The sequence below is a fragment of the Ptychodera flava genome, chromosome 2, assembly GCF_041260155.1.
Source record: "Ptychodera flava strain L36383 chromosome 2, AS_Pfla_20210202, whole genome shotgun sequence".
NCBI classification, from domain to species: domain Eukaryota; kingdom Metazoa; phylum Hemichordata; class Enteropneusta; family Ptychoderidae; genus Ptychodera; species Ptychodera flava.
In genome coordinates, this window is record NC_091929.1 from 6,147,539 (window position 1) to 6,164,035 (window position 16,497).

At 38.3% G+C, this 16,497-nt stretch overlaps 1 protein-coding gene across 2 annotated transcripts; it reads right to left on the reverse strand.

The window, feature by feature from the left end:
* Positions 1–389: 389 nt before the first annotated feature.
* Positions 390–15,516, reverse strand: LOC139152106 (uncharacterized). 2 transcript variants are annotated; one of them, XM_070725216.1, is made up of 3 exons: positions 15,255–15,516; positions 13,009–13,232; positions 390–1,035 (listed from the first exon to the last, which is right to left on the reverse strand). In XM_070725216.1, exons 1-3 carry the CDS (start codon positions 15,449–15,451, stop codon positions 917–919), a joined length of 540 nt encoding a protein of 179 aa, XP_070581317.1. In that variant the 5' UTR covers positions 15,452–15,516; the 3' UTR covers positions 390–916. The 2 variants fall into 2 exon arrangements, with proteins under 2 accessions (XP_070581317.1, XP_070581309.1); XM_070725208.1 differs by lacking the exon at positions 390–1,035 and having other exon boundaries at positions 11,831–13,232.
* Positions 15,517–16,497: the final 981 nt, after the last annotated feature.

Below are 16,497 nucleotides of genomic sequence, written 5' to 3' on the forward strand. Positions count from 1 at the left end.
TCCAGTTACACACAATGCATGCATTTATACATACTCAACACACATACAAGTACGAATGCATGCATACATACATGCATACACACACAAATAGATACATACATACACACACAAATACATACATACATACATACATACATACATGCATTCATACCCATACATACATACATACATACATACACACATACATACATACATACATACATACATACATACATACATACATACATACATACATACATACATACATACATACATAGTTACATAGTTACATACATACATACATACATACATACATAGTTACAATCAGGATTAGGAAACAATGCCATTCAGTGTCAGGCTGTATAGAACAGTAGCAAGGGATTTCATCTTATGATTTCACAGATTTGCAAAAATAAATTCCCTTTATTAGAACTGCTTAAATATGTCTGTTTTCTTCTAAACTTCATTACCTGTTTCTTTCACAGTTTCCATTTCATAATGTTGGTTTTAATTACAGGTATTGTAATCCATATGCACTACTGCAAATAAATACATAAACCTATTACACACACTCTTTAACAGGTCATAATAAAGACATAGAGAAGGAAGTGTATTTTCATGAAAGAAGTCTTAACTTGTATTTATGAACATTAATTAGAACAATTATTACACAGATTTATGTAAGGGCCTGCATACTTATACAATTCTAACTCCTTATTACACAAAATGACAAATTTCACTGTCTGACAGCCAAAACCGCAATGAGTCCTACATTTATTTTCTACGGTATGATCCTCTGCGCTTTATTTGTGGCTTTTCATGCAGTGGATTTGTACATATGTGATGGTCCTTTACAAAGTGCTCAAGTTTACTCAAGTTGTCACAAGGCATACACAAATAATTTGGCAAGATGTGATTACATCTGTAGTGGACCTGCTCAATGCCTTGGTCTCTGAAAAAATCCAAATCCTCTATGACCTGCATTTATCCTTAGAAAGACACTTTCTTCAGGAAAATTTAACCTGTAGGTCTCCATGAATTTGGATATACCAGTATCTGAAATGAATTGTATGTGAAAAAGACAAAAAAAATTGTTTGTTGTGAATTTGTTTGTTTGTTGTAAATAACAGAGTAAAGTTGGAATTAATTATTGTAGTACATAATTACTCTTGAGAAAAATTACTTTGAGTCATTTATTTCTCTGTGTAAATATTCTACTTTGTCTTTGAAGATGTCTGTTTCTCCAGTCCAGCTCTGCTTTGATGTGTGTGTGTGTGTGTGTGTGTGTGTGTGTGTGTGTGTGTGTGTGTGTGTGTGTGTGAGTTTGTCCAGTCCAACTCTGCTTTAATGTGTATGTGTACTCACCAAACTCATCAATTTCAACAGCCGTTACTTTTCTGCTGAGAGAGTAGATGTTGTGACATTTGGCGAATTCTGTGAACAGGGGTTAGTGTCTGTACATGATTTCCCTAGCTTTTGGAAACAGTTTAGGACACTCCTTATCAGTGACTTTGACAACACTCTCACGCAAAACTCGAGTCACATTTTCTGGCTGTAAAAGATATTTAAATAATTAAGGTATCAATTAAAGAAATAGTAGCTTAATTTAATTATTTTAATGTATTTTTGCTCTGTGCATTTATGTAAGTTTCTTGTTCAAATCCAGGAGCATGTTAAAAAGCACAGTTTTCAGCTTGTTAATATAGTATTGCGTAAAGGCATTGTTAATGTTAGCATTTGAATTTTAGTCATTTGCCAAAAATAGCAATGTTCATCATACAGGTTGTATTGATAACCTCAATATTTGGCGTTTCTGCATAGTTTAGGAGGATTGAACAATAAATTTGTTTAATACTGAGAGCAAATATACTGGCAAAATATCATGGAAGATACAGTAACTGTCTTTTATAAAAAATGCTCACAATATAGCTTTATGAGTTAGTCTGCATGATATACTGCGGAAATTATACTTAGACGATCTATAAAAGATAGTCCTATAAAAACAAACAACTTTCTATACAAAAGTATTGTTTTATTCTATCTAAAATGAACAAGTCATTGACAATGACATAGTCCCCACTTGTAATAGGAGTATTAGTCTTGATGGGGCAGGGAAATGTAGTCATTCAGAAGTATTACTGGAGTGTATATGTTGAGATCTATGGGCACATAGGTCTATGTCGTTGTTCCCAATTTGAAACACATGAGGCATGTCTAAGTTATGGTTCTAAATCGGGAAAAAAGATCAGACCTCTAGCTGTATTGGCCAGCCAAGAAATACATATGCGCATAATAAATGAGGTACAAGATGTGACATCTTAAGGTCTAATATCCTATCAAAATTGGAGGGTATAGAACTTGTGGTTACTGAGTTATGCATATATATGTATAATCAAGGTCAAAGGTCATCGAGGTCACGTGACATTTTGAAAAAAAAATTGTATTGCTAATTAATACCTATATGCCAAAAATCAGACCTCTAGCTCTATTCGCTTGCCCAGAATTAGATATGTGCATAATTAATGAGGTAAAGCGTGTGTTGTCATAAGGTCTCCCATCCTACTAATATAAAGGACATAGCACTTGTGGTTACTTATTTATTGACATAAACGTATATTTTAGGTAAAAGGTCATCGAGGTCACATGACATTTGGTCAAAAATTTCTATCCTATAGTTATCCCTACATACCAAAAATCAGATATCCAGCTCTATTGGCTTGCTCAGAATTAAATATGTGCATAATTAATGAGGTACAGTATGTGGCGTCATAAGGTCTTCCATCATACCAAATATGAAGGGTGTACCACTTGTGGTTACTGAGTTATGGACAAATATGTATATTTGAGGTCAAAGGTCATTGAGGTCACGTGACATTTTGTAAAAAAATTGTATTGCTAAGTTATCCCTATATACCAAAAATCAGACCTCTCGCTCTATTGGCTCGCTCAAAATTAGATATGCGCATAATTAATGAGGTACAATATGTGGCGTCATAAGGTGTCCCATCATACATACATGATGGGTGTAGCACTTGTGGTTACTGAGTTATGGACAAATATGTATATTTGAGGTCAAAGGTCACCGAGGTCACGTGACATTTTGTCAAAAAAATTGTATTGCTAAGTTATCCCTATATACCAAAAATCAGACCTCTAGCTCTATTGGCTCGCTCAAATTTAGATATGCGCATAATTAATGAGGTACAATATGTGGCGTCATAAGGTGTCCCATCATACCATACATGAAGGGTGTAGCACTTGTGGTTACTGAGTTATGGACAAATATGTATATTTGAGGTCAAAGGTCACCGAGGTCACATGACATTTTGTCAAAATATCTGAGATATCTGCGTGAACGGACGGACATGACCCAATCTACAAGCCCCCTGGACTTCATCCGTGGGGACTAAAAACTGTGTCACTGCATCCTTTTTGCAATATGAATACGATGAGAAACTAAATTTTTATTTTTCTTGGCCTTATACATGGGAGTCTATGGAGAACTGCCTTATACACAAATGGTACACGCCGAAGAGTATACCGAGATATTTTGCGTGCGCGTGTTCTAATTATCCACGGCCCCGATGTGACGTGACTTTGTAGTATCTGTTTGTCCATGATGGAGTGAGGAGAGTTTCTCTGTTTGTCATCGACGAGACATACTTGTAACATGTAGAAAAACCAATATAGATAGACAGATAGATAGACAGACAGACAGACAGACAGACAGACAGACAGACAGACAGATAGATAGATAGATAGATAGATAGATAGATAGATAGATAGATAGATAGATAGATAGATAGATAGATAGATAGATAGATAGATAGATAGATAGATAGATAGATAGATAGATAGATAGATAGATAGATAGATAGATATAGACAGACACACAGACCAGACTGACTGATGACCGACAGAAAATGTACATCAGAAAGTACGTACACATACAGACACAATTGCATAAGTGAATACATAGACACAAGCAGACGCTATGACACTGAATTCGTTTATGATATCGAGGCAAAAATAACTGCAACCTATATAATTAGCATGGAGTCTCTGATTGTGACATTTTCATGTTCTTTAAATGTTAGCTGTAGTCTCAATAAGACAAACCATCGTTGAATCTACAACCAAAAGACGATGTCACAATACTTCACTACGATGCAAAATGACAAAATTATTTCTTTAATCTCCGAAATATTATTTTACAGAAGAAAGGCAATTTGAAATTTAAAGATCGGTAGTTGCAAGTTTCCCTGAGCTAAAAGTATGAGCAAAAGTTAAACATTTTCAGATTCCAATGGCGTATTATCTTAATATCGGACATTTCTCTACCTAGTTTATAAATTCTTGTACGAGTCATAAACCATATAAACATCATTTTATACTGCATGAGAAAGTATTTATTTCAAAACAGGTTTTAAGGATCATTGACGCCCTCTACGTTGTCTTGTGGTACCGAGATGACCAGGAAATTATCCTTTATTTCACTTCGTAATCAGGTGACGATAAAATGTTTTGACTTTTTTGTTTGATTAAATCAACGTTTCATTCAATGATCAATACATACAGTTTTAATAGCCACTGTCTTGATAACAAAGAATTTACCTTTAAATTTCTTTTTCTTCCCTAATATACTACCAACACAATGACTCGTGTACACAATACAATGCCATTGTTGAAGAGTGAAAAACAGGCCAGACATGTTTAACCAATAAACGATAAATATGTCAACATTCACTTTAGTTTTTAGTTTCAGGAAATTCGTGGCTTCTTCTGGGAGAATTGTTCAATTTGAATCAAGGAATACAATGTGTTCATTTTGTCCATATGTTCGTTTGAGTGAAAACTACTGCATTCTTAAATGGGTTCGAAGCAGAAAAAGATCAAACGCTACAGTCATCTAGCTCTTTGCCGCCATAGAATGTGTTTGACCTACATTCACTATTAAAACACTGGATACAATTTCTTGAAATCGTCTTCTTTTCATAAATCGTCCCGCCGCCCATCTGAGACGATCTCCTATCATACGCTTTCTCGATTGGATTGTATCATGACCTTAACGTGGTTTGTTTATTGTCGTGTATTGAAAAGAACTAATCGCAGTAAATAAGAACATGGATTTTGAAGTTCAAACTACCGAGATAATATGTTGAGACTTCAAGTGAATTAAAATTCTGGTCTCGTGCCTTTGTTTGGTGTTGCTAAGACGATTTGGAAAGCATATCGCTAATCTATCATGGCCGCCATCTTTGAACACGACAGGTGCATCCGTACATCTACTGTACTTAACGTAATGGTAATTTGAAAAGTGTGTCACATGACACTGGACACATGATTTCATTTTTGTGTTAGCAGGAGTACATGTTTAAATTTAATTTTTACAATAATAGTGAAATTATCTATCTAATAGATCTCTCTCTCTCTCTCTCTCTCTCTCTCTCTCTCTCTCTCTCTCTCTCTCTCTCTCTCTCAGATTTTACTTGATTCGGCAAATCATTAAGAACAAAAAATTACAAAAAATTACAAGAATTAAATCACTTGGATCAAAATTTGAGTCCATCTCGGATTTTGTATGTTAATATGTCAGAAGAGGTACTTATATTAAATGCTTTAGGTACGTCAATGTGAAATTAGATTTTCGAAACGCTCCTAAAACGTACTACAAAAACACATGAGAATTCAATAATAACTGCATGGCATTCGGCGGCTCAAGGTTAGTGTCAAAGTTTATGATAATAGTACATTGTGTGGAATAGTAGGACCCTCATGTACTCCCCGAAAAATTCAAAATTAACAATTGCATTTGAAAAAATTTGGTAGCATTATCGGCAAGATAATTTTTTCAATCTGTTTAGTGTTCATGATATTGTAAGATGAAAATATGAAAATACCTAGCGCAACGTGGATACAACTTTAATTCTCCGAGTAGTTTTGAACAATAAAGAGGTCAAAATCAAATTGCAATTGTAAAGTCTTATCTATACTTTCAATTGAATTCTTTATTTGAGAAACACACATTATTCAATTACACTTTCGTAATCGTCCGTTGAACAAATGTTAACGTTCAGATGTCTTAACTGCACCCGGACTTGTGTTCAATTATTCATGGCGGTCGGAAGCTTGGTCGAGTCATGCCACCCAGCGTCGGATTTTTCCATTTTCTTTGATGTTATTTTAAGCTAGGATATAGTGGTCGTTGGCATGACGACATCGAGTCAGACAACATTCTGATATTGCAGCAGAAGACTCGGAATTTTGGTCTTTGATGATTTTGCACAGAAGTTGTAGGTTGTAAAGTGATACAGAAACCTTGCTGATGCTCTGTGGTACAGCTACATCGTAAAATCAGGGAAAGTACTGCTTTACTTGACATCTCACTCAATGGAGACTGCCCAAAAGACACGGACAAGATCACCGATTGCATGTGAGTTGAAATGCGTTCCTTACTTCCAGTAACCAATCCTCCACCGACACGGAACGTTACACTGTAATGTTGTAACCCTAGACAAGGATCGCTTCGTGCTCATGAATGTCCAGTGCTATCGGCCATGGCGGGTGTTCAGCAGGAGTTCTGACGATATTTTATTATCCACTGTTATATCCGCTTGGCATGGTGTTTCTGACGAACGAATTCAGCCAGTGTGCTTATCATTTGTTGTGATATTCTAAGATCACTATTTATTTGCATTTCTTCCTACGCTCTGACTAATTTCTGATTATGCAATCTTTGCCAATATTATCGCTTCATCTATTTCTACAATTACTTTGCTATCACTTTTGCATTACTTTGCAATCACAATATAATTATAAAACAATCGACTGAAAAGAAATAACGAAATACTGATATTTTGGTGATAAACATCGTGTAAGTTGTAATATACAAACTGCCATACAGCATCCACAGCTTGATAGAATACTCTATACCAATGTCTTATTTTTTAAGCTCTATCTGGTTTCTCAATCCACATTGTGTATACAGCTTCTTTTGCATTTTTGAAAGTTCGTAAATCTGATGTTGCATTCTCTCGTTATGTTTTGATTTTTTATATGACCAGTGTTTGTAAATGGAAGAAGATTTTTTTAAATGAGGTGATTATTAAATATCGTTCCTCATACTGCAGCAAGCATACACGTATAATGACAGGCAAGTGCCTTGGCATGATTTCAGCACGTGACTCGTTTTCTTATACGAAGACCAGGCATAAATCCTGGTCTGTGCAATCACATTAATGTTCCCATAGCGGGGCTAGCTAGATTATAGGTTACAACACACAACCAGCTGTCAATGATATTGTCATTTATATTATATTTGTCTGTCTACCTATCGTTTGTCCACAGTTCACCGTCGTTTCTGTTTTGGGTTCGCGTTTTATCTCTCATTTTCCTAATTCACTCCAAAAACCTTTTATTTTTACAGATATAATCAAGGAGGGGACCAGTCTAGTGACATTTGTATGCTCGGAATTGCAAAAAATAATACTTTAGGCGCAGTTTGGGATGCTACGATCCTGACATTTGTGTTGCTGAGCTGGGCTTGATCACGAACGCTGTCATTTCTAAGCGAAAAACATGACGAATACGACTGCAGATATGATATCTTCTCAGCGAAAAGTATTACACCATCGCTATCCCGTCGACGATGGCGAATACCACGAAAATGTACTTCTCCGGGAAAAAACTAATTTCTGCGACAAAGCAACACTATCAGCCCCGACCTTGAGAGATATCAGGGCAAAAGTCACCACCAACGCCTTAAACATTTTAAAATTTCGTGCAACGGTTGGGACGCGAACTCCTGTGTACTTGTACCAAGAATATTATGGGCGAATATTCAAGAATTTAGAAACAAAGTCTGAAAACTTGAAAACCCAAGTGAAAAGTAGATATTTGGACACTTTGACACTGCACAGAAATATCTTGCGTGATGTCAAGGGTAATCGGGGTTTACGTCTTCAAAACCGGAGAGTTGGGACCGGTGTATCTACTGACAAGTTCACCGATTTGAGGATTTCAATCACATTGAGTGAAACTGAACGCTCTGCGTGGAATTCTGATAGTGTCTCGCAGAAAGCGGGTCTCTCAGTGTCGCCTTCAAGTGCTCAAACACCGCCGTTTCGTTCGACCTCACGATCATTTATATCCGGTAAAGACGAAGCAGACGTAAAAGAGGATGATTTTTTGAATAATCGTACGGAGGTAAAGCCCCATGTTTCTGGTTCACATGGAAAACCAGATGTGGACTCGACGGTCACTGTACTTTCAACGAGCAAAGGTGGTGACACCCATAATCAGATACTTGTTGCGACGCAGACAGGATCGAAAGTGAACATGCCTTTCAAAGCGACCTCTACGCGTCCAGGCTCAAAAGAGCCGCGCACATACAAAGCCATACAAGCAGGTTCCCCTAGCACTGCATCTCCGGCAGATGGCGGAGGTGCTTCTAAATATGAAACCATAACAGCTGCCGTATCTGGCTCTAATTATGATGTCATTTTTGACATAGCGAATGTTGAAAAAGGTCAAAATGGCATGAAATCGGACAAAATTGGAGAACGCGAGTTTTTAAATGCTGAATCAGCACAGCAAAATTTTAATCTTTGCAGACGGAAGGACGTTTCAGATTTGCCGCATAACACAAAAATTCTGGCAGATGACAACAACATGGAAAGGGCGGGAAAATCGATTTTCACCGATGACAATGAGGTTGGAAAAGATCTGCTAAATGAAATTCATTCGATGCATCTGACTAAAATTCAGTCAGAAGATGAGTCCAACTCGATGTTCGGGAACAAAGATGTCTTTGCAGCCATTCAGAGAAAAAGAAGACGGAATATAAATGACAGGAATCAGACGAAAACCCAATGGCGTTACAAGAATGACAGTCACTTGAAGAGGAACTTTGGAGGGACAACGAAGTGGAGGGGAGAGAAGCCAAACAGCAAAGTATTACAAGAAAACCAAAATGAAAACATCGAAGCAAGTGATGGCACTAGACGTGAAAATGTGTTTGGTCCAACAAAAAGTAAATTCCATGATAATCTTGGTGAACAAAACAAAGCAGATATCCGTGATAGAAAGTCCGACTCTTCGAGTGTACGCATTCCTACCGATGATAATGGCAACCCTGGTGAAGTTAGCTTCGTCAGTGACAAGGATAGCTCAGACGCCGAAATGGGAGATGAAATCAAGAGCGCCCCCAACGACGAAACAGTCAATGATATTATAACTAATGACGAAGAATCGGCGGATGAGCCGCATTTCAGCAGCATCTCTTCAAGTCCGGCCAACGCGTACGAGTACGATCCGGATAGATTAGACTTTGCGGAGCGAGCTTACATCGTAAGTCAGACTGACACCAACGACATAGAGGAATTATTAGTCAAAAGGACCGAGTCTGGCTTGCATTATGAAATCAGCAGAAGCCGTGAAGGCACTCCGATCGACTCAACATCAAGCATCGAGTCGAAACGCTTTGGTGAAAAGGGGACGAAACAAGCTGTAACCGACAGTAGTGTAGGCTCGGCGTCTTTACCGTTCAATTTGTCACAGTTTTCGGCAAGTCATGTTAAAGAAACTGATGACAAATGTGTTAGTCGTGGTTTTGGAAATGCCGATAAAGATTCAAAAACGACGGAGACTGATGAGTCTGATACAAGTAGGAAACCAAAAGGAACACTCAAGTGGCCAACACAGACGCCACCTGCGGTGAAAAAGCGACTAGTATTCAGAGCAAAAGAGGATTCCCCCGTATACGGAGTGAGAAGTGTGCGGTTGCTGCTGAAAAACAGAGACAAAATCTCTTATCATCTAGGACAACCTGAAAATCTAGAAGACCTAGAACCACAGCGCACCTTACCCAAAAATCTTACCGAGAAGAAACCTCTTCCTGAAATTAAACGAGTACCGTCGATTACAGCACGTCAGGCGAAACCCCCGAGACAGACGAAAAGAAAAGAAATAGTGAAAAAAGAACAAGCGACGGAGAGGAAGACTCTTAGAAAGCCGGCAGCTTGGAGATTGAATATGCAACCTGAAAAGGAGAAACCAGGTCTGCCCTCGCTTTCTGATGTGCTGAGATTATTGAGTGAGACGAGCGAGGAACTTGCTAAGCTGCAAAAAGGTGAATTAACAGATCTTGAAGAAATAGAAGAAGAGGAGGACGCTGTGCAAGAAAGTGACAGTCAAAATGGCGAAAAAGATAAGGAAAAGCAGGATATTGGTGTGTTTCACCGACGACGGAGAACAGAAACGACACCAGCATGAATGTCATCAAAGGGAATGACCAGAAACACACACGCAGACATAGTGTATCACTTGCCGGCGACGATATTGGTGAGAAACGTGAAAATGTGGAGCAGCGCCTGACTGAAGAGGGAGTACACGCACATCCTGGAACAGCAAGACCTGGCGATCCCCACGGTAAGCGAATGAGTATCAGTATCTCTGTCACCGACCAAAACAGTCAAGCAATGACGCTGTCACCAGCAACTGGGTTTTGGTTAAAAACAATCACCCCGCCTCCTACGGACAGCCGAAGGTCGAGCATGTCTTCGCTGAGGTCGCTGACACCGATGGTCGCACACACTGTTGAGGAGTTTACGGAGCAGATCAGGCAGAGGATGTTACAACAACAGGCGGAGGCAGAGCAACAAGCGAGAGAGAGGGCGAAGTTGCTCGGTCGGAAAGCGAGGAAACCCCCAGTTAGAGGTCCTACTATACCGTCATACATGCAAAAGCTTCTTTCCAAACCCTCGAGTGATATCAAAGATCCAAGAGCTCGTAGTCTACTCGACACTTTAAAGAAGAAACATTCCGCTCGGGGTACGATTAAAGGCCGGAGGTCCGATATTCAAATTATGGTTGAACCACCTAGTGTTGAAACTGGGAAATGCTGTGAGAATGAAACTGTTGGCCAAGTCGCTGAGGGCGCTCTGTTTTTACAATTGCCTCCACTTACTCCCGTGAGACGGCTGCAAGTGGAGGCCAGAATGCAATCTATGCACGACTTCGAGAATCTCGAGCAGATTTCTTCAGACATGGATCTTCAGGATATCGGTAGCGAAGTTATCGTCCAAAATGGTACTCTGTACCGACGCGTCAGGAACTCCATCGACATGGTCGGCTCAGCATCGCGGAAATGACGTAACGAGGTGTGTGGAAGAATTCATCATGGCCGATAAATAAGTTACCGACTATCAGGAAAAATACCTCAAAACCACAGCGCTGAATTTCCAGAGCATCAATGGCTGTTATTTTACGTTGTATCACGTACGCATTTTGTTCTCTCGTACTCTTACTAACGTGTATAGTTCAAGTTCTTACTGGCAATATCTATTCTTTCAAAGACCTAAGTCAAGCACTTTACAAGAGTCTGATAAAATGTCGTAAAATGCGACGATTTTGAACTACAAGTGCTGATATCCCATCTGTCATCACTGATCATGTCGGTTTAAATGAATTTATCCGTTAGGCATTGAACCCAATTAACTTGCCATTATATATATTGTCAATACTTATTAAATCCAATGGGAAAGTAAATCCATAGTTCCAAAGACTTGAAATTAAGAAGCCTTTCGTTTTAAGAATATCGGGAGATGTTAAGATGAGATCACACTCGCATCGCCGACGAAAATGATGCATATGTCAGATTGTGGACACAAAGCTTTGCGCACATGCGCATCAAGAACCCTTCAGGTATAGTCAAATCTAGTCAAGCCGAATCTCTTCTAATTGTTCCAACTGAAGATACATTTACAAACAAGGAGATGAATTCTTGCATATCTTGGTTAATCTGTTTTGTTTTACGTTGTTCAGATGAGAGCAGAAAAACAACTGCTTATTGGCATTAAACAGTATTGACATGCGCACTGTGCTTATTTATTCACTCAAAAATATTAATTTTACATGTCTAATATTTTACAGAAAGAAGAAGAATACGTGCATGAGATTAGATGCGAAATATTTTGATGATTTCCTGGATTACGTTTTCTTATAATTAATTTTCCAGCTAGCTTACCATTTTTGCAATAACATTTCACTGGTATATAAATATATGGTGTTTTTGCAGCTTTCCTCTGACTTTATATCGCCTGTGCAATCTGTGCTGTCATTGTGTCGGAAAATATGCTCGATACCATGTTTTACCCTGTGTTTATAAAGATCTGTTGATCAGTGTCCTTACAGATCGTGTATAATTTGTTACATTTATTCTGTTTTAATGCAGAAGTTATTTTACAATGATTTGGTCACGGCAGTCTTATATGATTTGGTCAAGACAATCTAGTATTCGCTGACAGGGAAAGTACTGACATGATCAGCAATTGTAGACATAGATGGCTTCCACGGGCAATTAAATTACGTAGTTGATAACATTGACGGCTTTGGTGTACATTGTATTAAAAATATTGACGAATTTAAAAGGGCTTTCAATGAAGTCCATTGTCGGATGTCTGAAAATAATATTTTACCACCGCACAAGGTGCTAGAATGAGATTGAAAAGTTTAAGTTATTTTTTGTGAAATTTGATTGTGAAATGATTTTGGCGGGCAGCACAAATGTATCGGCCATGAATAAATGTTGAGTTTACTCCATGATAACTGTCATTGTATTTCTAGTGCTGCGTCCTGAAAGACCTGTCACTTCGCTCAGTCTGCTCTTCTTGCCATTTGTAATTTGAGTTTTTCTCAGCCTTGGAATACTCTTCAAAATTTTTATAGGATCCGTCTCGAAAGGCATTTCAGTGGAACTATATTTGGTGCAAACGTTACAGTTACAGTACAATTTCGGCAGTAACTTTTCCGCCAAAAATGGCGCCACCAAGCTGGACGCAGTCATGTCTATGTATGGGAAGATCTCTTTGTGGTATTCTTCCACCATTTTCCTGTTACAGACTTCGATGCAGGCAGTGCAGCATTTCGGACCCAAAACTTCACAGTATTGACCGAGGGTTCCATACTGATGTGGACATTTGAAACTGCGAAGCAAATATGGATACTTCCTCGTCGTCAGAAACGTCTTACCATGGATACCCTGGTGATACCAGTTCACCTGCTCTGTGAGGGCGCTTTTCTGTCTCGTTTTCGGCCGATAGTGATATATTCTATCTTGCGTCGGGTGGGCGCTACCAGTAACATGAGGGGTGGTCCTGCCGAAAGCCTTTCTGACATACTTCTTTTCTTCTCTGAAGCCAATTTCAAAGTTAGTCTGCGTGGTTGCTGTAGAAACGTTTCCGTGACTGTCCCACCTGCAGTAGACAAGGAAAATTATAAATCAATACGAATAAATCAGTGTCGACTGTCTGACCACGCAGTGTCCACCTCCCTCTCGTAATTGTAAGCTTGTCAGTAACAGAGCAAGATACGTTTCGAATAATTAAATCTTTGGATCTTCAAGCCCAATTAGCTAGATCTTTTTCGCATTTTTTTTCAGTGAGATGGCCCGAAATCAAAAGCAACCGATGTACCGGTAATAATGCTTACCGATGTGTGACCACAGAATATCTGCAACGTATATTAAAACAACTAAATTATTTTCGACAAGCTAGTCATATATGGCCGTCCCGAGCAGATACGCAAGAATTGTGCGCAATCGATCTTTCACCAAGTATAGAAATAGGGTTCATTTTCGAAGACAATATGGCTCAATAACGCGAATCCAAAACATCTCACTGAAGACTGAATTTCGTTTTGGACAGCAAAATGCAAAAAGGTACAGGTAACCGGGCTTTAATATGGATTATCTTAAATTATTACAATGAAGTCAAAGTAATGACACGATGTTGGTATTCTGTCATTGTTTTTAAATAAAGATGATGCAAAGCCTGTGCCTTTACATCCTCCTTAAGACTTCGCCTCCGTCTTTTTAAGTTGTATTTTTCGTAAAGGTTGTTGGTCTATAATACGGCATGATGGTTATTCGTTCAATGGCATGTAAAATGGAATCAAACACGGAACATACGCTTACGCAATAAAGTAAGCCCTCGTAGACCATAATGGACGAAAGAAAACTTTGCGCATCACAGTGTAAAAAGGGTACACTATTGCGTGCAAAGTTTGCGTTAGTCCATTATCGACTTGGAGGGGTGCGTTCAATATATTGCTATTAGTTCAAAGTTTTGGACATGCCAGGGAATTTGCACGTGTAGAAAAACCACAAAACTGAATTATCGGACATATAATCTTGTGGATGACGTCACATAATTCACTGACATTGACAAAGCTATTAGGCTAATGTTAAAGTGTTTGCTACTCAAAGTACAACCTTGGTAGCCACGAAAATAAATCTGACTCTTTAAAATCGCCAATTTGGACCAAGTCTACGTTTCCGGTCCAAGTGGAATATTCTTTTACAAAGTACAAATATGGCGCTGCTAGTGGTGACCAAATTTGGATGCCAATGGGAGATTGCTTGATGCATTTCCTGTCAGACTGTCCGATATCCAGTTATTGGCAATGGCCTGCAGCACACATAATGTTTTCAGCAGCTATGGTACACAGGGTGTTCATCCAGTAGTCCTCGGCAAGTCATGAATACATATAATACCTATTCCAAATACAATTTATTCAAAACGGAGTCCGGTAAGGTTTTTTTTTAAAGCACATCGAAAATGTAAATGATCCGGGCATCCATTCAATTCAAGGACAAAGTGGTATGTTACTGTATGAAAGAAGTCTGTGGATCATATACCAATCGTACTGGTATTAACGTTATATACTCCGATAGAAGGGTAGTATGGACGACAAGGATTTGTGCTTGCTTCGACCAAGAGACACAGAATGTTGGATTCTCACACTTTTGGAAAAGCGAAAAAGATAACGATCGGGAATAAAAAAATACGATAGATCGACAACCTTATTGCCAACACTTTTTGGAGCTTGTTGTTATCAGGTTCTCTTCTCTGACTTCAATTTTTACACATCCTCGTACGTCTGCCTGTCTATATCTATCCATCTGTCCGTCCGTTCTTCTGTCTGTCTGTCTGTCTGTCTGTCTGTCTGTCTGTCTAGCTGTCCCCCTCCCCCCCCCTCTCTCTCTCTCTCTCTCTCTCTCTCTCTCTCTCTCTCTCTCTCTCTCTCTCTCTCTCTCTCTCTCTCTCTCTCTCTCTCTCTCTTTCTCTCTCTCTCGCAATTCACTCAATATCTCATTGCTCATACACATTGTTGTCAAAAGATGGACCTTTGACAAATAAAAGTTCTGTTTTCAGTGATAAAATAATAAGTGAATATGTTATTCCCGCAGACGACACAACAATTCAAATTGAACTTACTTGTATGGGTTATTTTTATGATTGTAAATGGAGTACTTGTCGAACACGTTTTCCTTGGGATTTCTGGCTCCCCGGTACACCCAAGATTTCTGTGTCTCCTGCAAAGACTTGATGGGTTTCCTTGAATTGTAGCTTTCCTGGGGAAAGACTCCCTTTCCACCCTTCCCGAATGTTGGAATCGCTGTGTCGAATGGCATGTCAGCTTCTATAATTGCTGTGACACGGCGGAGCGATTACACTGTTGAATAATTATTAATATGTAAAATTACATGTCCGCGTCCTTTCGAACTGAATTCTTCATAATTGACACACAACACACCATGTCTAAATCAGTCCTTTCGATCACAATTTTGGCAGCAAACATAGTTTCCTTTGTCTGGAACAATACGTGTTTCTAAAGTGTTCACCTTAAAAAGGGATAAATATGCTGTAAAAAATGAAAGTAGCCCCGTGACTAAATAATTTATAATTTTGTAAACTGCATGTAAATGTATGTGTGTTTTGTAAATACATACACAATGTCATATACATACGTATTTGTGTGTGCATCTCTACTATATATATATATATATATATATATATATATATATATATATATATATATATATATATATATATATACTCTCATATTAAGATTTTTAAAAAAGTGATAATCATGGTGGAATTTGATTAAATAAAGGTGAAAAAAATATTGCTCTCACATATACTAAATACACATATTGTTAGAACGTAATTTATTTGGTTTTTAAATCGAACTTTAACCATGAATGACTCAGAATAAGTAAAAACGCTGAACTCAAAATACATACTAGATGAGACAGTATTCTATACATTTTTCTAAAGGTGACAAAACGTTGAGCTATTCAAAGCTTTTTTCGATGGCGATATGTAATACAAACAATATTAACAAAGACCGCTTTGTTTCATGCGTGTTTAAATCGATTTGTCGACAAGCCTTGCTTTTGTCAATGTTTGTGCCCGCGTAACAGAGGTTTTTAGGTAATAATCATTAATTTTCGTCATAACACATGAAGAAAAATCAGTTTTAATGATGATATTCCAACGCTTTGCGATCAGAGAAATATGATACGAGCTTTTTCTGGCCGCCGCCGAATATTGACAGTTGTTTAGCTCCTTCCGTGTACACAGTGTAAGGTTCCGACAGTAACAATGGAACATGAAGACAAAATGAATTATTAATCATGTTTCAAATGGTCAACAAAATACGCAAAATGTCTAATTT